Below are 25,132 nucleotides of genomic sequence, written 5' to 3'. Positions count from 1 at the left end.
TCAGCCTGTGGTGCCTTGTGTGTGGGAGGTGTGCCTCCTGCCACATAAGAGAGCTTTGCAAGATTGGGGGAGTCATTGGCCAATCTGGTGGTCCTTTCAAAGGCCACTGCAAATGGTCTACACTAGAGCAGGAGAAGGAGGAAAGGGGGTTGGAGACCCTGTGTGTGAAGGCTGTACTTGAGAGGCCTGTTTCTTGGAGGAGAAGAAGGGGTGGTTGTATGAACAGCAACACAGGACCACAAATTGTTCATGTGCCTGGTCTGATGTTCATGTTTGTGCATGGAACTTAAACATACTTGATTATGAGTAGACTTGTTTTTCTCTTTAACTCTTAGCTCAGCCCTAAGTGAACATTTGTACCATAATATGGCATTACAGTTTACACCCTTGGGTGACACTACACAAACAAATCCAGAGCATGATATCAATGCTAAGTCTGCCATCTCCCAGGAACGTAGCAGACACTTAAAGGAGACAAATCACAACATCCATGTGAGCACGACCTACATTCTGAAACTCTTTTAAGAAATCATATATTGAGCTACTATTTTTAACAATATCTCTCTGATACTTATTTTACATTGCTTAGGTTTGTGTGGACTTAATTTTCAGAAAACCCAGTTCCATAAACTGTAGCTGTGGCTTCCGGTTTGAAAATGAGAAACCATATCTTTAATTTTTTCCCCTGCAGATATTTTTCCAAAGAAGTTAGTCTGTTTAATTTTCTAACAAAATACAAGTCAACAGAGGCTAATTGTTATCTAACTATAGGAAGAATGAAACCTTTGGTTTGGATTGAGTAATAAATGTCCATTCTTTACAGTTTTCTTCCCCTTCCTATGAATTAACTACCCCCTACCCTTTCTTTTGACTTTGATAGGTTTTGTGGGTGCTCAGGCCTTTGTAAGCTATATTGTCACCTAACAGAGTACAACCTTGCTAATTTGTCCTAATGACGACTACTACATTAATTACTGCAGATTGTTTAATTTTCTGAATCAGCAACTAAGCAAACAACTTTGATTTTAGATAAAAATTAAGGACACTGTCTGACAAAGTACTTTGTTAATTTATTCTGGCAGGTGTAATTAATTATTGATGGTAATACTGCATAGTATACAAGTAAGCATTTTGTAGTATAAGTCTTGGTAATAGGGCACCTTGCTACTGTGTGCTGCTAATAAATGGTTTCTTGGTTAGAATTCTCTGGTTTGCAGATCAGTAAAGTGAGAATTTGTGAGGTTCTGTGGCACTGTACTTATTTATGTCATTGAAAAGTGCATTAATGGACTGGTTAAAGGCTAGTTGCAATTCAATTTTAGCTTTACAGTTGAACTTCCATAATCCACATTTATGGTGAAAGCCAATAAGAACTACTGACAATAAAGTACTTTTTCTGACCTCTGATCAAAAGATCAAATTTGGGATTATTTTTCTGTAGTCAGTGTCGAAATGAACAAATTTAAAACTGTCCAGTGAGTCACCTGTTACCAGTGTCTGCATTGTATAGGTAGTAAAGAAATAATTTTCTTTCCCTCATATTTAATGCCTCTGTTTCTGCCACTGTTCGTAGATTCTCAACATCATTCCATCTTGTATGACCAATCTACCTAATCAAAGATCTTATATGGCACCTAGTGTGGTGTTTGATCCATCTGTTTATTTTGATTATCCTTCCAGTGTTGCATATTTACTATATCATGCCACTTCGCTGCAAGTTATTTTTTCCTTGTCACTGGTTGTGTATCCTAGCCAGAGTTTCTTGGCCAGATTTTCAGAGAGCAAAAGCCTAATTTATTTGTTGTAGATGTGCCAGATATGGCAATTTCCTGCAGTGACCTTCAAAGACTTATGGTATTGAGTTTATGTAATATTGTGGACCTGGATTGTATGTAACTGCTTTGTGGGGTATATGGGTCAAACATTGCAACACCATGCAGTATCTTTAGGAACATTATTTTAAATGAATGGTTTATCTATGATTGTGTTCTTCTGCATGGGGGAGGGCTACCCCAAGTCCTACAGGAATTGAAAAGAGTGGGTGGTGATTAAGGAAAATCAGCCAGGTTGTAACCCCCGAGAGAGGTACAACCTCCTGGCGAGGTTCACTTATGCTAGTTCAGAGTAGATTCTCCAGAGACCAACAGACAAAGGAAGGACTCTTGGATAAATATCCTGCTTTTAAACTGGCTCAAAGCCATCTTTTTGATCCAGCAAATGGATAGGACCTTCTGTCCAAGGAGGTCCCCAATGCTTTCTGGGAGGGGTTGGAAGGACTGACACCTGCCAGAGCCCAAGGTTGGAGCTGGGATGATCTTTGGTAAGCTTTTAACATGAATATAAGTTCTTTTATTGTTTCAATATGTTTCCTCTGTAATGCTTTCACCTTAAGAATAAATATGCTTGCTTATAAAGAGCTGTGTGGCATAACTGCTGGCAATTTATCTGTTTACAGCAGGGGTTCTCAAACTGGGGGTTGGGACCCCTCAGCGGATTGCGAGGTCATTACATGGGGGGTCGCGAGCTGTCAACCTCCACCCCAAACCCTGCTTGCCTCTAGCATTTGTAATGGTGTTAAATAAATTAAACAGTGCGTTTAATTTATTAGGGGGGGTCGCACTCAGAGGCTTGCGATATGAAAGGGGTCACCAGTAAAATAGTTTGAGAGCCGCTGGTTTACAGCCTTTGAAGAGAAAGCAAAGCACAGATGCTGGCCTGTTTAGGCAGTCTGGCTTGCTGGGATATCACAGTGTAAGGAGGATGCTGTGCAGCCTAGAAAAACCTGTCAGGAGTGGAAGAGATGCAGACCTCTACCCAAGTGAGGTGACAGCTGAGGAGCTGGGAGCCTAGAGTGGGTGCCTTTGAGGAATCATAGAAGGGGAATACAGGTGCCATTGCCCTGAACTGTGATAGTAGACATCACAGTTTGTGTATGGATACAACCTGTGAGTTGAGGGAAGCTTATCTAAGAACTGCAGGATTGGGCCCAGAATTTGTCTCAATAACAGGATTTTTGTTTTCATATGGAGAAGGGGCTGACTCTTTTCTCTTGTAGTATTGTAAATCTTCCAGCAGAGATTTGGCTTTGCTCTTGTTAACTTGCATTATGTAATTGACAGAATTTCAGAAGGTGCTGCTCCTTGTTTGCAATTACAATCTAAAAGCCAGTTTGCTCATTTCTTGCTGTGTTCAGGAAGCCCTTTTCCAGTAATTTGTATAGGCGAGTGTTAAGATAGTTCTAAATAAATTAGACTCATGCAGGCTTTTCTCCAGACTGTGGAAATGGCCATTGTGTTGAATATCGTTTCTGGAGGTAAATAAATATGAGAAATACCAAGTTAGAAGTTTTGTTAGGAACAGAGTGGGAGACATTATGGATTTTAGATGTTAGGGAGAAAATGAAGCCAGATTGAAAGATTGGCATGATTATTTGTTTAAATAATAGAAAAAATGTAATAATATTAGTGAATCAATAAAATAAGCATTGGCTCATAGGCTGTCACAACACAGCATAGTTCAAAACAGCAAGAAAAGGCATAATCCAATGGGTGTTGAAATCTTTTCTATTATCAGTCAAACTTCACAGATAAGGCTGATAAAAGTAGAACATAACAAGCAAAACTAGTTGGCTTTTAAAAAGGTCATAAACATTCTCTCTGTATTACCTGTCAGAATATTCATTCGCCCTCTATTCTGTATTATTTACTTTGGCTCCAACTAATAGCTATTATGCATGATGTACGCTGGCAAACTATTTTTATTCTCTTGGTACTGAGTTTTAGTTCTTATCTATGATCAAGATCTGCATGAATAGTGGTTTGTACGAGAGTTTTGACAGCAACAGGGTTTACACTGTAACTCAGAAGTTGAGTTACTGTTTTCTTATGCAATTGAACTTAATTAAAACATTTTTCATTATTAAGAGCTTTTAAAATGAAAATAAGTGAATTGACTGCCATAATTTATCTATGAAGCTTCTTGTCAGGAGGGAGGGAGGGAGTAGGAACCAGACTTTCAAAAGTGTAGGTACCTAACTTGTGCACATACTAACTCTGATGCATATGTACAAATCTAGATTATTCTCATGCACAGACCTCTATATCTGTTTAAATCAGGGGTTGTGTGTGAGCAAAATTAAACACACATATCTGTACATGCACTATCAAAAATCTGCCCCTCATAATGTAAAAACAACATTCCATTTTATAATTGTGACTTTCTCTCTAAGTTAGTTTGAAATGGAAGTATTTTATAATAGCCATAGAACAAAGAAATAGGAATATTTAGGGAAAACAGGGAAGTTAGTGTGTTCTGCTGGGTAGAGCAGTGGATTGGGACTTCAGAGACAAGGGTTCTACTTCTCATTCAGCAACAGGACTGCTGGGTGACCTTGGGCAAGTCACTTCAACCTTGTGTCTCAGTTTCCCCACCTGTACAATGGTGATCACGATACTTATCCACTTTGAGATGTACTGACGAAAAGTGCTTTTTAAGAGCTAGGTATTATTATTATTTCATCCTTGTAATGTAACTAAATAAAGACTGATGCTACTCCTTTCCAATAGGCTAAAGAAATGACTCTCTTAATTCCTTACAAAATGGAGGCTGGGTCAGGACTTTGCCTTCAGAACCATGCACACTTGATATCAAGCGTGTGAGACTATTCTTTATTATTGCAAACATCTTGCCTGGTCTTCTTCCTGAGACCTAAAAAGTTCAAAACCTCCATGTTTGTCATACTGAAGTGTTTGACTTCACTTCTGCATTTTCAGTATTCCTAATTATAGGAATAGGAAATGTTGCAGGTAGAGCAGAACGAACATTTACTGCTCCATACTAAATGTGTTTTTAAATAATAACTGCTGTACAAGAAGTCCTTTGCCAGAGATTTGCACTCCATCAATCCAACCCTCATTAGCTTCCATTAAAATTGTTAGCAGAGCTCTCGATTCACCTGTGAAGGCTTGTGTCTGCTTTGCACAGCTCAGCTGTATTGAATTCATTTGATTGCTTTGGAGACGTGAGGTGCTGCTGATAGCAGCACTGAGTGCTCTGGTCTGTCTGATTTTGCTCTGAAGCTCTTATGTGAAATGGATGTAACTGTCTCCTTGGAAGAAGCTCTGTGAAAGGCTCTTTGAGATATTTCTATCTTTTGGATTTTTAAAGGTGGGACTTTGCAGCTACAAAGGGAGGGAGAATGGAAATAATGCTTTCTATTTTGTGTAACTAATGCTTTGTACGTAATCTTGTAGGAGTATCCTGTTTTCAATGCTATAGAGGCATAGCAGAGCTGACTCCCACATGGTATTTCTGTTTATTTCATTGGAAATGTACCCACTTACCCCATGTCTGAATTTAGCTCACAGTTTCTGGGCTGTAGCTGGTTGCTAAATGCAACACAACAGGTGCGTCATATTATCAGCAATTCACAGATTTATGCCCCAATTCAGGAGAGAAAAAAAAGCACCTTTTGCCTTGTTTTTAGCCCATACAAGCCTAAAGTGTGTGTGTGTACGTATGTACGTATGTACGTAAGTAAAATATCTTTTCAGGATTTGTGGCTTGTATTCTGGAAGCTGGTCAAATTTTAACTGAATTTGTCCTATAAAAATGTTCAATTTTTGAATGAAATATTTTTCTTTATATTTTCTAATCTTCAGCCAGGAAAGGTACATTGTAATTTGAGGAGCCATGTTCTCTTATTTCTTGACCAGCGCCACATCCATCCTCCAGAAAACGTGATTGGCTGGATAAAATTAATAGCAAGTTAAAGTATTTGTTGCTGGTGTTGCACTTAAGAGCAAACCTTATACTCACATGTGGGGGAAGTCTCCTCCCAGCATGAAGAATGCAGGGAGCAGCCGCAGATTGCTTTGGAAACTTGTGTGTTGTGAGCAAGGCTGGGTTTGGGCCCGTTGTATCCCCTGAACTCTAGAGAATATCTGTAAAGCAGGGGGTATTAAAAATATGTCGTCATACAAGTTTAAATATAATTATTGTTCCCCTTATTAAGCTCACCAGTCTGCAACTGAGAGTTGTATTGAGAAGATGGTTCAGGAGATTCCAGCAAAGGACTAAAAAGACCTTAATGAAGGTCAGATATAAATTGGCTTGTGATAAATGCATTGAATGTCAGTTCCCTCCCCAGCAAAACATCTGTTTTGGTATGCTGGGGGATGGTCCTTCAAGGTCTTATCAGAGCCCATCATCTCTGCTCCTGCCCTGGCTAGAAGGGTAGTTATGAAGAAACACTGCTCCAGGCTCAGAGAGAGAGGTTTGCACATATATCTTGAACTTAGTAGGAAACTTGGTACATCAGGGAAACCAACAGTTAAAAGAACAGTTTTTGTGTTCTTCTGCCTAACATCATCCAGCTGTGATTTCAAACTAAGGGCTGCAGACTTTAAATGAACAAATCTCCAGTTGACTTCAGTGGGAGTTTGGCAATGGAGTTCTGCTCTATAAAGCAGGGATCTCAAACTCAAATTGCCCCCAGGGCCACATGAGGACTAGTACATTGGCCCAGGTGGTGCATCACTGACACCTTTTCATATAAAGGTATAAAAGCCCCTGGCCCCGCCCTATTCCATCCCTGCCCCTACCCCGCCTCTTCTCTGCCTCCTCCCCTGAATGCGCAGCTCCCCGCTCCTCCCCCCTCCCTCCTGGAAAGCTCTAAGTGCCGCCAAACAGCTGTTTGGCGGCGAGAAGCACCTGAAGGTAGGCAGAGGAATAGAGACGCGGCACGCTGTGGGGGGGACAGCGGATGAGGGGAGTTTGGCGGCCACAGGAAATAACTCCAGGGGGGCACGGGGAGCTTGGCAGGCTGCCTCAAATAACTCCTTGGGCCGCGTGTTTGAGACCCCTGCCATAAAGGATCACAGAATGTGGGTTGATATTAATAAGGTGAAACTTTTATGTGTGGGTGTTTTTTGTATTTCTGTGCTCAAGTAGGTTGGGGGGGGTGTGACTTTATCATAATAGAAGAAATAAAAACAAAAATAAGTGAAATTATAGAGTCAGGTCCTTACAAGAGTTACAATTCAAGCTCAGGTTCACATCTCTTCTGCTATCATAGAACATCATTACATCCTTGGTGGTGCTACAAATGTCCATATTATCACGAGTAATATCATAAGTCAAATTGAAAATCTGTCCAGTGATATGGCATAACTCCTCAGGCTAGCTCCTCAGGTTTCATACCTCAATAGCAAGAAAAATGTAGCTCTGAATCTGAACTCAGACTTTGTGACTGACCTCTGTCTCAGTGATGGGCTGAACATGGCTGAACTGTTACTGAGACAGAGGTCAGCCACAGAGTGTGGGTTCAGGTTGGAATATTAGTAGTTTGTTCAAACCATGTGATATGCACTTATAGGGAGAGATCCTGGTTCCATTGAAGTCAATATAAGTTTTACCATTGATTTCAGTGGGGCCAGGATTTCACCTTAAAAACACTACACACATAGACATGTCTGTGTGTGTGCATACATGAGTGCTAAGTACTATTAATATGATTTTTGAGGCTGACTGAGGGATTTAGCTACAAGAGTTCCATTAATTTCACGGGGAGTTGAGTAGCAGAATCCCCAATGCATCTTTGAAAATTTCAACCAAAGTATTTATTCTTGCCTTTGTTGAACTACTGCTAGCTATGCACTGTAGAGAGATGGGCTGCATGATCACTGAACAGTAGAACCCAACAACGAACACCAGAGTTACGAACTGACCAGTCAACCACACACCTCATTTGGAACCTGGCAGCAGCAGAGACCTCCCCCCCGCCCCCCCGCCCCCAAAAAAAGAAAAAGAAAAATAGAAAGAGCAAGTACAGTACAGTACTGTGTTAAACATAAACTACTAAAAAAAAAAAAGGTTGGGGTGGGGGGGAAGCAGCATTTTTCTTCTGTATAGTAAAGTTTCAAAGCTGCATTAAGTCAATATTTAGTTGTTAACTTTTGAAAGAACAACGATAACATTTTGTTCAGAGCATAGGCACTGACTTACTCAGCTCTGCCCCAAGCCCTGGCTCCACCCCCCCCAAGCCCCTCCCCCACCTCTTCCTATCCCCTCCCCCCCCACCTCTTCCTGCTCTCACTCTTCCCCCTGCTGAACAGCTAATCGTGGTGGGTGGGAGGTGCTGGGGAGAGCGGAAGGAGCAGGAGCTGATTCGCAGGGCTGCCAGTGGGTGCTAAGCACCCACTATTTTTTTTCCATGGGTGCTCCAGCCCTGGAGTACCCACGGGGTCAGCACCTATGGTTCAGAGTTATGAACAACCTCCATTTCCGAGGTGCTCATAACTCTGAGGTTCTACTGTACCACCAGAGTTTGACTGTCCCTCTGTAATGTGGCTTCAGGTAATAAATGCACACTAATGGAGCCAAATTATTCCTTTTATGAATGAGTGTCTCAGGTTTGTTATCCAAGGATTTTGTATAGGATTGAAGAGCTCAGTACTGTTCCCATAAGTGCTGCAACTCACTTGAAGTCAATATGTCCAAATGTGCTCGTGATGAATAGAAGGTATTTTTTGACAACCTCTAATCCAAGAACTACCTGTTGAAGTAAAGTTTTATTATTTTGAATATATTGCACAGACAACTTTTCCATATGCTGTACAGTATTACAGCTAGAATTGCTTAGTTACTATGTACATATTACATAATTCCAAGTTACACAATTATTCTAATTATGCAACTTGGAAGTCCAATCTAATGTTCTTTATAACCGATGCTGTACTATTTTTGGGCACAAAGCACTTGGTCTAGGGAAACAATATATCATGGTATGACTGATAAGAAAGGGCAAAGAAAAACTGTGTGTGGTTTTTAAATAAAAACTAATGAGTTTAATTATTAAATGAAATCTATTAAATTAGACCTATGTAGACCAGTGAAAGGGCATGCTTAGTTCTGAGTAAAAGTTTACGATGATGTAACTTTATGCTAATTCAGTGAAAATTTAGACATCCCACTTTTACTTTTTATTCTACATTTTGTATTTTAAAATTTATGTTTAGCAACCCCTGATGAAGATGTTTGCATGTGAGCAACTTCAGGAAACTGAATAATCCCATGGATCTCAATGGGTCTGTTCACATTCATTACGTTTCTCACATGTATAAGAGTCTTTGGGATCAGGGCCCATATTTTAATAAAAATTATCATATAGTATAGAGCACTTTCAACATTTTGCCATCAGTGAGCCTTGTTTGTATTAATCTGCCTTTCTTTATCTTCCTGTAATGTTTTACTATCGGCAATTAGCAAAACTACAAAAGTAGTGAAAATTTCTCTGTGTTCTTAGATGCTGTAGTGGTAGTCACTATACAAAACCCTAAACTAGCGAGACTTTTACTATTTCTTTTCAGGTGAGTTTTATGGCTCTTTTCTGTGATATTTTAGAGCCTTGGTGGCTTCTGTTTGTTGTGACCAGAGAGGATTGTGGGGAACGTCAGAGAGACTTAACCAAACTAGGTGAATGGGCAACATGATGGCAAACAAAATTCATTGTTTATAAATGTACATTAAAGGAAAAAGGTTGCACTACTCCTGCTCCTTACAGTTACTTTAGAACCTTGTATTAGCTCAGGAAAGGGACAGGGATAAAAATCTCTGCTCAGTGTGCAAGTCTGGTCACAAAAGTAAATGAGATGTCAGGAAGCATAAGGAAAGGTGTGATGAACAATAGACAAAACATAATACCATTATATTACTCAATGGTACATCCTCATCTGGAATACTGTGTGTGTGTGTGTGATAGTGGTCACTTCATCTCAAAAAAGGATATTTCAGAATTAGAGGGGGTTCGGAGAATGATCAAGGGTCTGGAAAAAATCATAGAGAGGTTGAAAAGATTGGGAGCGCTTAACTTAGAAAGGAACATAAGAATGGCCATACTGGGTCAGATCAGTGGTCCCTCTAGCCCAGTATCCTGTCTTCCGACAGTGGCCAATGCCAGGTGCTTCAGAAGGAATGAACAGAACAGGCAATCATTGAGCGGTCGATCCCTTGTTGTCTACTCCTAGCTTCGGCGAACAGAGGCTAGGGATACTCAGAGCACACAGTGTTGCATCCCTGCTCATCTTGGCTAATAGCCATTGATGGACCTATCCTCCATAAACTTACATAGTTCTTTTTTGAACTCCGTTATAGTTTTGGCCTTCAGAACATCTCCTGGCAAAGAGTTTTGACAGGTTGACTGTGTGTTGTATGACAAAGTACTTCCTTTTGTTTGTTTTAAATCTGCTGCCTATTAATTTCATTAGGTGACCCCTAGTTCTTGTCTTATGTGAAGGAGTAAATAAATATTTCCTTATTCTCTTTCTCCACACAGTCAAGATTGTATACACCTCTATCATATCCTCACTTAATAGTCTCTTTTCCATGCTGAAAAGTCCCAATCTTTTAAATTTCTCCTCATATGGAAGCTGTTCCATAGCCCTAATCATTTTAGTTGCCCTCCTCTGTACCTTTTCCAATTTCAATATATCTTTTTTGAGATGGGGCCTTCAGATCTGCATGCAGTATTCAAGATGTGGGTGTACCATGAATTTATAAAGTGGCATTATGACATTTTCTGTCTTATCTATCCCTTTCTTAATCGGTCATAACATTCCGTTAGCTTTTTTTTGATTGCCACTGCACACTGAGTAGATGTTTTCAGAGAACTATCCACAATGACTCCAAGATCTCACCTAATTTAGACCCCATCATTTTGTATGAATAGTTGGGATTAATTAGAGGGGACATGATAAAACTGTATAAAATAACAAATGGTCAAGCGAAGAAAGATCAGGAACTCCGGTTATCCGTGTCTCATAACCTCCCAAAAGAGGATATTCAATTAAATTAAAAGGTGGCAAATTCAGAACTAATGAAAGGAAATACTTTTTCTTATAATGTTTAATTAAACTGTGGAACTTGTTGCTACTGGCAGTTGTAGAGGCTGAGAATATAGCAAGATTCAAAATAAGATTGGACATTATGAATATCCAGAATTATCATAATTAATACTAACAAGAAGTTAGGAAGGGATATTAAACCTCATGCTTCGTGGTTTAAACCAATCTCGCTCTATTAGCGATCAGGATGAGATCTGGGGGAAGATGATCCCCGATTTGCTTATTGTGGGTTCTTTAACCTTCCTCTGAAACATGAGTCTGATCAGTCACTGTAAGGGACAGGATACTGGACTAGATGTACCTCAGGACTGATCCTGTATGGCAATTCCCAAGTTCTTTATAGTGCACATGATAGTAACAGTGGTGCCATCCCACACTTTTTTATATAAAAGAATACAAATTCAGCCAGCAGTAGCAAAGTTAGAAAGAGCACACAGCCATCATGCTTTAGTAAGCGAGTAGCTAAAATGCTACTTGGTCCTCCACACCCAGTTCAACAATCAAAAAGCACCACTAGAAGACATCTTGAAATTTTAATGGAAATCCAAGTAGTGCAATAGATGGTCAACAATGATTTTTTATTTTGGGGGGGGGGGGCTTATATGATAGGGTTCATATGAAACTGTGTGTTTTAGAAGCTCTGTGAACTCAAACAGCGACACACTTTGAGTAGTTTTAATTTGGCATGAGAGATGTCAGGCAGGTCTTGTCCAGAGAAGATACTGCTAGGAAGAAGCTGGGCAATAATGCCTTGATGGCTAAAATTCTTTCCCAGAATCAGGTATGACCACAGGAGTCAAATAGTTTTAAGAACTGGTGTGTGAGGGTGGCTGCATGGGGTAAATTATCTCATTACTTCTCCTCCATGTTCCCTATCCAACATAATTAATATCTAAATGTTCCTTAGGATTTAGTTTAGTTTCCTGCCTGGCTGGATGACAGACACTGCTGAGGTTTGAAGTCATGGCAAGCAAAAGCAGATGGCTACCTTTGCTAACAGATTACTGCATCAAGGCATACAGCCATCCAGCTCTGTTTCAATAAACTTCAATGTATGATTTACAAAGTGAGCATAATAGAAGAAACCCATGATGCCTATAATCAGAATCATATTACTGTACTACTTAAAGCGCTAGCAGAATTGCCTAAGCAGTTATTGTATACTCCTGATGATCTCAAATCTTATTAGGCAAGAAATCAGTGCCTGGAAAACGATTTGTCCTGCCTTTGCTATTACTACTTTTCATTTCATTTTTATTGAACTAATTAAACTTCAAGTGATATTTCAAGTTTCTATTGAATTTTTGGCCAACATATTAATGTGCTCTAATTAACACAAATCCGATATAAGGGACTTACTATGGGGCTTTATAATAATAATAAAAAAAATCACCTTGCTAAACTTGTAAACCTGCAGGTGCATGACGGAATCTGCTCCACCCTAATTAAAAAAATATAGATAGAAGCTTTGTTGCGGAAAAAGAAATCTCACTGCAAAACAATACATAGCTAGGACAGCTGTTTTTTGCTGTGCGGGATATTTGAGATAAATAGCAAACAAAACATGTCTAAGATTGCTGCTGAGCTGAGCATCGTGGTGAGGGCAAAGCTAAAGTTATCTTTATATAGGGGATGATGGCACAATCTCACATAACAAAACTCCCGTGTTTTCAGCGTACTGCCTATTTTCAATGCAAACAAATATAGTTTTGAAGGACAGAAAAAATACACTTCTCACGTACCTGAAGAAAAGTTGATTTTTGGTCTAATATGCTGCTGACCATATTTTCAAAAGAGCCCTACTCCAGTTTATGCTCTTAAATGAAGCATTCGGGTTTTCAAAAGTCCTCAAAACATGACCACTCCTATTGTTCTGACAGTTGCCATTGTTTTGGGTGTTGAGCTGTACCAAAAACCTGACCACTTAATTTGGGTGCCTAAAAGGGAGCTTCTGGAAGCTGAACTCTTCTGAAAACCTCCTCCATAATAGGTTTGTGGAGCTAGATTCTCTCCTACACCAGAGCACCACTCAATGCAGGTGAAAGGGATGAAGCATCAGGTTCCAGCTCCCTTATTCTTTGGGTCAGGACTGATCCAGACAAAAGGTAGAGCAGCTTCCTAGCAAATGACACAGAGTAGCTGTTTCCCTGAAGCTAGTTCAGTCCTGTGGCTGAAGTACCTTAGAAATGGCCCTGAAACAGTTGAGGAGCAGAGGATTTGGACAGTTTGAGCTGCTCTGGCTCTGCCCCTTCCTTCCCTTGACATGCCCATAGCCCCTGCCCCTCCTACTCAGTTTGTCTCTGAAGATCTGGGTTTCACGTGTGTGTGACCTCTTTGTGGACTGGAGCCACTCCGATTGTATTGTTTGTGGGACTCTTTCCCCTGACCCTGCATGATGTCATGGGCTAGATTTTTCCCTTTAGTGTATATATAGCTCAGGGTACGCTAGGAATACCACCACAGTGTTAATTAGGCAAAAGGAAAATGAGGATTTTTATTGCAACCACTACAAATGAGAAAAGTAAGTTGTATCTTATTTTCCCTCAAGAATGAAGGTGAGATTTTCAAAGGCACAATTGGAGTTAGGCATCTGAATATCCTTTCTACCTTTTGAAAATGATTCCCACTTCAATATCTTAAGGCACTTGAAAATAAACTAAAATTTTCTAGGGAGGTGGATTGGTAGAGTGGAGAAAACACACACAGTCACTCCTACCGCCACTTAAGGACTTCACTTACATAGTACCAAATGTGCTCTTTGCATTTTTTGACCAAATAGCATCTACCCCCAATGAATCTCTGATTAGCTGAGTAAGCAGAGTTTTCGATTATATACAGACTGTTGTCAAAGAGTTGAACAGCTCATTTGAATATCTACCCTATCTCTATGACAAACACAAACACTTATATATTCTTTTGCTTGTGTCACAGGCTTGCCCTCAGCAAACTTGAGTGTCTATAACCTCACTGTTGTGGAAGGAAGGAGCACCACACTGTACTGCGAAGCTACTGGGGTGCCATCTCCCAATGTATCTTGGGTTGTTGCTAATCTTGTTTCAAAACATGAGGTAAGTTTTACTTAGAAAAAGCTGGCTATCCAGGATATACCTGCTGAAGAATGTTGTGTGGCTGGTCTTAAGCTTATTATTTTTCATAATCAAAATACAAAATGGCAAATTTGTTTACCTTGCATTTTTCCCTCAGGTATTCTTCATCGACAATGGTTCTGGGACAAACATTTCTTTCTTTGAGAAAGTGGCTTTCATTTAAGTTTCTGTGACTCCATTTATAATTGATAGCGCTACGGTTCTATGGAAGGGTCCTGGTAACATAAGAACAGCTGTACTGGGTCAGACCAAAGGTCCATCTAGCTCAGTATCCTGTCTTCTGACAGTGGCCAATGCCAGGTGCCCCAGAGGGAATGAACAGAACAGGTAATCACCAAGTGATCCATCCCCAATCACCCATTCCCAACTTCCAGCAAATAGAGGCTTGGGGCACCATCCCTGCCCATCCTGGCTAATAACCATTGATGGACCTATCCTCCATTAATTTATCTAGTTCTTTTTTGAACCCTGTTACAGTCTTAGCCTTCACAACATCCTCTGGCAAGGAGTTTCACAGGGTGGCTGTGCATTGTGTGAAGAAATATTTCCTTTTGTTTCTTTTAAATCTGCTGCCTATTAATTACATTTGGTGACCCTTAGTTCTTGTGTTTATGAGAAGGAGTAAATAACACTTCCTTATTTACTTTCTCCACACCAGTCATGATTTTATAGACCTCTAACATATCCCCCCTTAGTGGTCTCTTTTTCCAAGCTGAAAAGTCTGTCTTATTGATCTCTCCTCAGATGGAAGCTGTTCCATAGCCCTAATAATTTTTGTTGCCCTTTTCTGAACCTTTTCCAATTCCAATATATATTTTCTTGAATATTACATCTGCATGTAGTATTCAAGATGTGGGCATACCATGGATTTATATAGAGGCAATATGATATTTTATGTCTTATTATCTATCTATCAAAAATGAATCAGGAGAGTGAAGGTCAGGTGAGGTTTTGATTGTAACAACACTCATTATATAGAAAATGACAGTCTGATGATAAAAGCTGTGTGTGTAAATTTACTATTCACAGGCCATAAATATGTGGTTATACCAGGGTTGTGGTTATAAATATGAATTATTTTTGTGGGGGAATCACCTTGTTTGTTTGGTTTTTTCTATAAAACAACAAAAACCAAGTGTAAGCAATAAAAGTCAATGTTAACTTTACACTATAAGAAATAGTGAAAACCAATTAAGTATGGACTTGCTTATCCAAGGTCACCCAAATAACTGACTGTCCCTCATGTCCCTACCCTCCTGTGTCCATGTTTCATATTGTGCATAAGATAGGATTTAATCAATGCATCTCCTTCTGATGAAGGAGATATTGATAAGGACTTTAACAAGTGTGCAGCCTATTCCTGCTGACAGCTTAAATCTGCTTTATTTACATTGTGCTCTGGAGTTCATGATTTTGGCTTTAAGTGGGGTCATCTGCTACCTTGGGGTACAAACTGCCTAAATTATTTTTTTTGGCCCTTAAGAGGTGCATGGCCCTAGACACAAAGGGTTAGATCCTGGTCTTCAGATCCTGTCCTGCAGTGCAAAGGGAACAGAGATTGTCTATGACAGGGGTGGGCAAACTTTTTGGTTCGAGAGCCACATCGGGGAATAGAAATTGTATGGCGGGCCATGAATGCTCACAAAATTGGGGTTGGGGTGTGGGAGTGTGTGAGGGCTCTGGTTGGGGGTGTGGGCTCTGGGGTGGGGTTGGAGATGAGGAGTTTGAGGGGTAGGAGGGGCTCTGGGCTGGGACCGAGGGGTTTGGAGGGTGGGAAGGGGATCAGGGCTGGAGCAGGGTTGTGGGTTCTGGCTGGGGTGTGGGCTCTGGGGTGGAGCTTGTAGATGAGAGGTTTGGGGTGCAGGAGGGTGCTCTGGGCTGGGAGCGAGGGGTTTGGAGAGTGGGAGGGGGATCAGGGCTGGGGCAGAGGGTTGGGGCTTTGAGAGAGGCTCAGGGGTGCAGGCTGTGAGTGGCGCTTACCTCAAGCTGCTCCTGGAAGCAGTGGCATGTCCCTTCTCTGGCTTCTATGTGGAAGCGCGGCCAGGCGGCTCAGCACACTGCCCTTCCACAGGCACTGCCTCTGCAGCTCGCATTGTAGTGCTGGAGGGGGCCATTGGAGCATGTAGGAGCCAGAGTGGGGCCATGCCGCGGCTTCTGGGAGCTGCGTAGTGCGGCCCCCGACACAGCGCCCCAGCCAGAGTGGGGCCGAGTCGCGTGGTGCGACCCCCACCCAGTTCCAGAGCAGGAGCTCATGCACTGCTTAAAACGGTTTGTGGGCCCGATCTGGCCTGTGGGCTGTAGTTTGCCCCGGTCTATGAGCACAGCTAGTGATTTCCCTAGAGGGTATTCTCAGGAAGGTTAGGCTGGCATAGCTGGTTCTGTCTCCCTCTCTCCCCTCTCACAATTTCTTTTTCCCTCCTCCAGTAAGTAATTCCTAGATAGTTACAACCTTGTGTCCTTCTTTCCCAGAGATTGCCTTGGATGTTTAAAAATGTTTACAAATTCCTTGGTGATAGGAGGAGCTTGCAAGCTGTTCATGGGCTCTTTCTACTTCCCTAGATGGCCCCCCACTTCCATGTTCTTCAACCCTTTGTTACTTCCTCCATTGTGGTCATATACATGGACCTGTGTAAAATGTATAGCATCTCCTTAGGGGTTGTGCAGATTTAAGAACACAGGGGGTCTGTAAAGTACAGAAAAACTGAATTTAATAGCTAAAATAACCTGCCTGAAACTAGCCAAATGCACCAGTCCTCACCAAAGCCAACAGATTAAAACAACTGGGGGAATCTCTGCTAAGCCTTTTTTTTTTTTTTGAGTTATGCACCAGAACAAATGTAGGATAATGCTCAAGAAGTGAAATCACCTCATTTTTTAAAAACTCTCCTATCTTCAAAGTGCCTTTTTCAATTTACTTCAAACTTTCCAGAAAAATTCTATCTTGGCATAATTTTATGCCTGTGAAATTTGAGTGCCTTGTAATGGAAGGCTAGCTTCAGCCTTACCTATGGAATAACACTAGTCTCATCAGTAGTATAACAGAGTACCTTCTTAAACTCCTTTACTGTTCACCACTATCCCTGCCGTTCTATATTTTGTTCTTCTGTTTTCCTTTTCTCCTCTCCCTCATGTGTCTGTTTCTGGTTCTCTGCTCTCCTCCTGCTGCTACTTCTGTCTGTCTTCTTTCCTTCCTCTCCTATAAAGAAAGATCCCAGAAAATGGCTCTGATCCTGCAAACAGCAACCGATGTGCTTCATTTTATGCATATAGTCCAATTGACTGCCACTGGAGTTTTCTTAACTGTGCACTTAGGTCCCGATCCTGCAGTTGAATCCCCATGAATGGACTGTTGAACTTGCTTCTTCTTAGCGTACATGCAATGTGTCTCATGTGGCATATGACCAGGATTCGTCACCGAATTTGGTCTGCTGGTTGGATCATTAGCTTCCTGGGCCCGGCCAGGTATTAATGGGGAGTGCAATATGAATGTTGATCTATGCCCCCTTGAACTTGCTGAGCACCAGTTACTTAAATGGGGCTGCTCACGGGTAGAGTAAAGCTACATTGCTAGCTTTGGGGTGAAATCCTGACTCCACTGAAGTCAACAGTTTTGCTGTTGATTTCAATGAAGCTAGGATTTCACCCTTATTAACTTTTATTATTTGTATTACTGTAGCCCCATTGTGCTATGTGTTGTAAAAAAGACAGTCTCTTAAGGTCCTGATCTTGAAATGTGACACTCATGGGCGGATCCTTATACTTCAGGGAGTATCATTGAAGTTATTGGGTTCTACAGGTGCTGGAGCCCTTTAGTAGAGATTCAATTGCAGGCTCAGCACTTAAGTGCATATTAAGAAGAATCCCAGCAAAGGATGTTGTTAAGATGTTAAAGCAATAGTCCTAGCTGTTCATTTATTAATTTTTTAAAAAAGGTTCCTTTATATTTAACATGAAATTAAAGACCAGAGACACAAACCAGAGGTCATTTTAAGAAACCAATTTAAGAGATCAGATGCAAAACTTTTTTGTTTTAAGAGTGCCAGTTTACTTGTACTTCATCACAATGTACTTTAATTTTGCAGCGCATATGGTGATTTTTATGATTTATTTAGTGCTGTAAATGTACACAGTGCTTTACAAAACACTGAGGCAATAACTGTGGGGTTTTTTTTTTCTATCTGCCTATGCTCAAGCACACGTAAGATGAATCATGGGCTTTAGTTCAGGTGGTGGAAGAGACCAGCTTACTGTAGGAAAGATTCAAGATAGGAAGAGGCTTTCAAGAGAGAGTGGAGGGAGGAGAGAGGGAACTTGGTAGTCAAGGTGTGAGAGACCATGCTGAGCCCACAGCGTGAGTAAAGGTGTAAAGCCCAGAGTGAGGTAACAGTAAAGCATTGATTGGGAGGAGTATAGGAGGAGAAAGAGCAAGATGAACCTTAGGAGTAAATGATGAGGTGGAAGAAAGGAGATAAGAAGTAATAAATTTGAAGAAAAACAAATGGTGATCAGGAATTGGAGAGAGAGAGATACTGGAAAAGATTAGGGGCCGGATCTTCAGCTGGGGTAGATGTGCAATGCTCCACTGAAGCCAGGATCTGGCTCCAGGCCTAGGGGTTTAATAAGGCAGTGAATGGGAAAGTGAGTCCAAAGTTAGAAATTTCATGAAGTAGTTAACAAAAGAAAGTCAGAGGCAGTGGAATCAGCCTTTTCAACATGGAAACAGAAGTTATCCAGAGCCATGGTAGGGGACTGGAGAGAGGGAAGGCGAGCCAGCCATCAAAGTGAGGGAGTGGGAGCTAGGAGGATTGTAGACTATGGCCATATGGAGCAAGGGAAGGAGGGCAGATGAAGGGAGGGACTGGATATTACAGGACAGGGAATAGAGGAGCCAAGTGGTTGACTTCGACATCTGCACTTGGGGTTCTGGCTTTCACCCCTAGTTATCTGAAAGTTTGGGATGTTTTGAAATGTTTGAGTAATTGAAGTTGTGCAGTGCACAGAGTAGAAATATTCCCTTTTTCCTTCAACTAGTACCACTGAGGGGTATAACTCAACCGGCCTGATTTATTCCTGATGTGATCTCATTGAAGTCAAAGGAAGGCATGTATCAGCATCTTCCTTAGTGGCATTATATGTGTGTAAATCAACACAGGCCCCCAGAATCAGGCCCAGTACATTGATTTACAACGTTGAATAAAATGTTGTGCAAATATAACACTCAGTTTTCTAGCAATAAGGTTAAGAGGAAGGGTAACTGAAAGACTCTAATTCCAGTGTCTCTCTTGTTCTACACCAGAGGTCTCAAACACACGGCGGCCTGCGAGGTTATTTTCTGCAGCCTGCCAGCTCCCTGCACACACCACCCCGCCCCCCCCCAGCGTTTACCAAGAGCGGCTCTGGCCTGGTGCGCACCGGGGGCAGGGCAGGCTCCCCACCTGTCTGCCTTGCCCCCGCGCCGCTCTGGGAAGCGGCCAGGACCTGGGGGAGGGGGGGGCACAGGGGTCTGTATGTTGCCCTGGCTGCTCCTCCAGGTACCTCCCCCAAAGCTCCCATTGGCCGAGGTTCCCTGTTCCCGGCCAATGGGAGCTTCAGGGGAGGTACTTGGAGGAGTGGCCAGGGCAACACACAGACCCCTGTACCCCCTGTCGCTTCCCGGACTGGCGCGGGGGCAGGGCAGGCAGGCAGGGAGCCTGCCCTGCCCCCGGTGTGCACCGGGCCGGACCCGCCCCCGAACCGTTCCTGCAGCCGAACCCCCTGCCCTGAGCCCCCTGCCGCACCCTGACCCCCTGCCCTAAGCCCTCTGCCGCACCTATCCTACGCTTGAGCCTCCTGCCCACCCCGCCCCCCTGCCCTGAGTCCCCTGCTGCACCCTGCACCCCCTGGGGGCAGGGAGGGGGCAGAGTTGGGGTGCGGATTTCGGGGAAGGGGTTGGAATGGGGCAGGGAAGGGGTGGCAAGAGGTGGGGCAGGGCCTCATGGAAGGGGTGGAGTGGGGGCGTGGTCAGTGGTGTGGCCCTCGGGCCAATGTACTAATCATCATGTGGCTCTCATGGTCATTTGAGTTTGAGACCCCTGTTCTACACTCTGTTCAAGCCAAATACTTTTTCTTCTCGTTTGTAGAGTAATACAAGTAAGAGTCCTGCTTCCCTAACCATAAGGAATGTTTCATCTAAGGACAGTGGAATACGGATTTCATGTATAGTAGAAAATATTGTCGGAGAAGACCAAGCTTCTGCTGACCTTGTGGTGTTCTGTACGTAAACAGGCTTGCATACAATTTCAGCTGCTGTCTAAACTACATCAGCACAAAATATTTGGGGTATATATTTCTGGTGGGCATGCAAGGTGTTCATACGTTTAGGTGATATTCTTTTTTCAACAGCATTGCCTTTAATGCTGAGGAACAACACAACCAGCAGTTGTTGTGTAGTATTGTCCCTTTATTACTTTGCTCGGAGCACCCTTACATATCTGTGCTCTCATAGCTGCCTATCAACTTCCAATTTGAACTCCCAAAAGTAAATTTCTGAAGTCCAGAATGTTCAAATGGCAGTGTAAAAATGAAAAGGGCGCATGTGTATTTTGTATACATATAAAAATACCCACACATCAAAGATGGAGGTCAAATTGTTATTAATAATTTGAGATTTTAAAACTTTTCATCTAAGGCAATAACCCTGATACATTTTTTGTTTTAAATTAAAAAAAGATCAGCTTGTAACATTAGTTTTCTCAGGCGTATATTAGTTTGTCCTTGGCCTTGAAATAATCTACTTATCTGTCAAGTCCAGGAGAAGAGGATAGGCACAGGGGATAAAACATTGACCCCTTAACTCTAAGCTCTCATATGAATCTTTCTTAAGTGAATTAAGTAGGCTGTTTTTACAAGCTTCAGATATTGATCGTTCAGATCACCCCCACATTTTATTAAAAATGAGCATGCTTATTAGAGAAAAATCTTTGTTAGAGAAGTAGCTATAGATTAACTCCTTATGATTTCATACTTCAAATTGGGTATGAAGTAGCTAAGGGAAAGAATATATGCTACGAATACTGGAATGGTGTAAACACGGAATCTTGGATTGGCACCAATATGATTGGTACAAAGGCATAATTAGATGTAATTAGATGCAATTAACACAGGAAAATTCAGTCTGAATATCAAGGAAAACTTCTTGACAGTGAGATAATGTACAAGACTGTGGAATAGCCTCCCAGGGGAAATAGTAGAAGCCCATAACAATTTAAAACTGGACTGGACAAAGTACTAGAAAATTACTATAGGAAATGATCCTGCAGTAGCAGGGGAATTCAGTGAATGAACTAATAAGTCTGTTCCATGGTTCTATGATGAAAATCATCTAAAAGTTTTCATGCCTATCTGAATGTATTTCCAGTACACTTGATTCTGGCCAACTGTTAAATACCCTTTTTAAAATAGTACTTAAGTGTTTTGGTTAAAAACAGGGAGTAATAAAAAACCCTTCACTGAACCTGCATGATTTATTAAAGTTGGTTCTTGATTTATTGGAACCAGTTCACACATCTCATTTTAAAGAATCTTTATTGAGGTATTGTCCATTTCATGTCTGAATTCAGTTCACACACACAGCTGATGGCTTCCTTTATGAATATCTGCACTCATAAGCGCAAGGCTGTAGTTTCCAAAGCTTCCAATTTATTAGCTTTAATGATTTTAAAAAATGCCCTCAATCTTGAGGGCAAAAATGTATTTAGGATATTCTGATGTTATTCACTCTTCTTTTCAATATAGTTGCACCAAATATCACATTTATTGAACCTCCAACCCCGGACCACCACTGGTGCATTCCATTCACTGTGAAAGGGAACCCTAAACCCTCATTGCAGTGGTTCTATGAAGGGGCTATACTGAATGAGTCTGAATACATCTGTACTAAAATACATGTTAGCAATCAAAGTGAATACCATGGCTGCCTTCAGTTGGACAACCCTACCCATTTGAACAATGGTGCTTATACCTTACTGGCGAAGAATGAGTATGGAGAAGATGAAAAAAGGGTTGATGCTCATTTCATGTCAATGCCTGGAGATGGTGAGTTTTCTTTACTATATTAGCAATGGCATCTTGATGATTATGTAGAGTTAGTACTGCGGGCCAGTTTATTTTTCTCGTAAAGTTTTCTCTTAAAATAATTTGTTGTAGATGTTTACAGATAATTGCTTCTTAAAAAAAATCTCCTTGCATTTAAGAATTTTGTTTTTCAATTAGATTTTATGAAGTGAGCCTCATAGTAACTGTCTTTCGTGAATCCCGCTCTGTGTCTTTTCTCCATGCCCAGACAAAATTTTTTAAAAATTATTTTTCTGAAGTATTTTTTCCAACATATATGTTCTGATCCCGCAAATGTTGAGTGCCAGTTTGATATGAATCGAGGGTGCTCTCCTTTAGGAAGTACTAGGCCTAAGCTGTGTATCCATAAAACCATGTACAAGTGTCTAGAGAAAACAGAAGATTAATGAAAATTCTGCAGTGCAGTACCGCATGTAGATGCCACTACATTCTTTAGGACACTAGAGGGAGCAAGAGAGAAAATAAATAACCAAGAGGCAGGAGGGACATTTATCTGTGGTTTGCTATACTCCATATCAGTGGTTCTGTGCCCGGTAGCTGCTTGGGGCCCAGTCAGCACACAGTTTCAGCCCATGTGACATCCTCAGGGCTATACAAGTAGTATGTATGGATGCAGGCCACATAACATACAGAGAGCTACATATGTGGCCCACAGTTATAAATAGGTTGATAACCACTGTGTATCAATCCTCTTTATTGCATCCTTGGCAGAGTCAGGATATGAGAGGTACCCAATAAACTGCAGGGATTACACAAAATGTGTTGTTTGCCTTGGTTTGATGCTTTATTCCCAGATCTTCAAAAATACATGTACAGTAATTGTGTGGCTAAATGGCAGGCAACTATCTGCCCATTGGTATGAAAACTTATGCTGATTGCAAAGGGGAATCAGGTGTGCAAATGTGCATGCATTTTTGTGCAAGAAACTGCACATTTGTGTCAGAAAATCTGGGCACTAGTGTACATTTCATTTCCCCTAAACATTAGTAGCAATAACATGTCAGTTGAAATAGTGATGTCCAGTCCTATGTAATATTTCACAGTGATGGAGGAGCTGGCTAGTTAGTCTTCCAGATTTTCATTCTTTCACCTTCATTACAAGTTACCACTAGTGAAAATACATGCCATATTCAGTACTTCTAGCAAGCTGTTTTAACCGAAACAATGAGGTATGTGACTGTTCTCTTCCAGGCTTGAGTAGGAGTAGATACAGAACAGAGAGAGAGAGCTCTAGTTACTCCTGCTGCTCTTAGAAGCTTCTCTCCTCCCTTTTCCCCCTAGAGTCCTTTCCTTAATAAAATTGTTACAGGAACAGACCATGGTTTCAGCTACTGGCAGCTTCCAAAAGTGCATTATAACAATTCAATAAAACAGTCCACTTTATGTACATACTGTTTAAAATGGAAAGTGATATTAACTTGGCTGCATTCGCTTAGAAGAATAAACAGTTTTCCCAATAAGTTTAACAAGGCCACTTTGAACTTAAAGTGAATTTTTTCTTTGAACAAAATGCCTTTTTATTGGCACATTTTCTCCTTCAGGTTAAAAATGTAAACCACCTTTCCCAGTAGTGGCATTTTTAATTATAAATCAGACTTTAACATATCCTTCCATTTATACAGACAGTGTTTGTTTATTCCTTCAGTTTTTAATTCATAATTAAATTGTAAATCTCAGAGACAATCCATGTTGTGTTCTGTATGCATAACCCCATTCTCTGAGGAAACTAAGTTTCATAAATACATTGTAGAAGAGACTATCATAAGCACAGATAGGATGTGCCTATCTTAAAAATCACTACATATGCAATGTGTGGCTACAAACCAGTCTTAAAATTTAACTGGAAGAAGCCATCTACCGAGGCAGACTCCCCAAAAGTTTTTCTTTATGAGATTTTTACAGAATGCTATTTGTGACACTGGGCTTTAGCAGGTCCTACAGAGTTGATCTGGGTTCCTCCTTTTTACACTCCCAGCTCTTCTGCCCTGGAAGCTGAAATAAAGTCAAAGGTAAAAAATAGAATCTCCTTATGTTTCACTCAGATTTAATTGTTGCTATCTAAAGCACAACCACAAGTTTTGGAGCCCTTAAAAGGCTTTTGTTCAGTTATATCGTTACTCTGTAGTTTCATTGTCTGTCCAACATACTGTACAATGAAGCATGAAGATAGGCCCACACCCAGGCATTATGTTCATTTCCATGCCTGCATGATAGAAATTAAATGCCAGCCCTGATGTTTAATGGGGTAAGGTATCTTCATCAAGCTTTGAACTGATTCTGTGACTCTGACATCACTTATGGGCAAATGTGCTGAAGCTAAAAACAAAGACAAATAAAAAAAAAACCCTACCCATAAACTATAGAAACTAAAATGAATGATTAAACTAAATAAAAATGAAGCATCAAGCGCTTTCAAGCATGAGATCATCAACATAATACTCTACCTTAAAACTTGCATCAGTCATGATGCAGATAAGATCCATTCCAAGAATTTCTCAGCCTACGTTGTGCCCTTTGCAGAACAGACAGTCTCATGTGATACTTGGCTGACAATGCAGGCATAAAGGTAGAGAGCTAATTTGTACTTGGAGCACGTTAATGGTATCACAATTATCACTGTGAACCACATATTTCACTAGAACCTTTGTTTTAAATAGTAAGGGCCAATTTATGTGATCTGGAGCTTTGGTTCCTGGCCTCATATCTATAGCTATCTATATACATCACAGATATCTTTGTGTGAGCAAGTTAGCAGAAATCCGTCTGAACCCTTCTCTGCCTACAGAATGTGTCTTATGATGTGTATGTATCCAGCTTGATGGATCAATGCCATTCAGACTCATACAGCTCTGAACTATCCCTATATTTGAGGTGATATTTAAGTAGGAGGTGTTGGTTCAGGGTAGGATGACCAGACAGCTAGTGTGAAAAATCGAGATGGGGTGGGGGGCGTAATAGGAGCCTATATAAGAAAAAGACCCAAAAATCGGGACTGTCCCTATAAAATCAGGA

General features: G+C 41.1%; 1 protein-coding gene across 2 annotated transcripts in view; it reads left to right on the top strand.

Annotated features, from left to right (window-relative positions):
* The window catches only part of NTRK2 (neurotrophic receptor tyrosine kinase 2), a 275,952-nt gene that overhangs the window by 36,226 nt on the left and 214,594 nt on the right, over window positions 1-25,132 (top strand). For both annotated transcript variants that reach the window (XM_084628250.1, XM_084628249.1), the window contains exons 7-9: window positions 13,833-13,969; window positions 20,128-20,260; window positions 21,782-22,081. In XM_084628250.1, the coding sequence (XP_084484376.1) occupies window positions 13,833-13,969; window positions 20,128-20,260; window positions 21,782-22,081 (570 nt within the window). The remainder of the gene's footprint in view (window positions 1-13,832; window positions 13,970-20,127; window positions 20,261-21,781; window positions 22,082-25,132) is intronic.

The sequence above is a fragment of the Lepidochelys olivacea genome (assembly GCF_965140295.1).
Source record: "Lepidochelys olivacea isolate rLepOli2 genome assembly, chromosome: 5".
Lineage (NCBI taxonomy): Eukaryota > Metazoa > Chordata > Testudines > Cheloniidae > Lepidochelys > Lepidochelys olivacea.
This window is presented reverse-complemented; position numbering and strand designations above follow the sequence as displayed.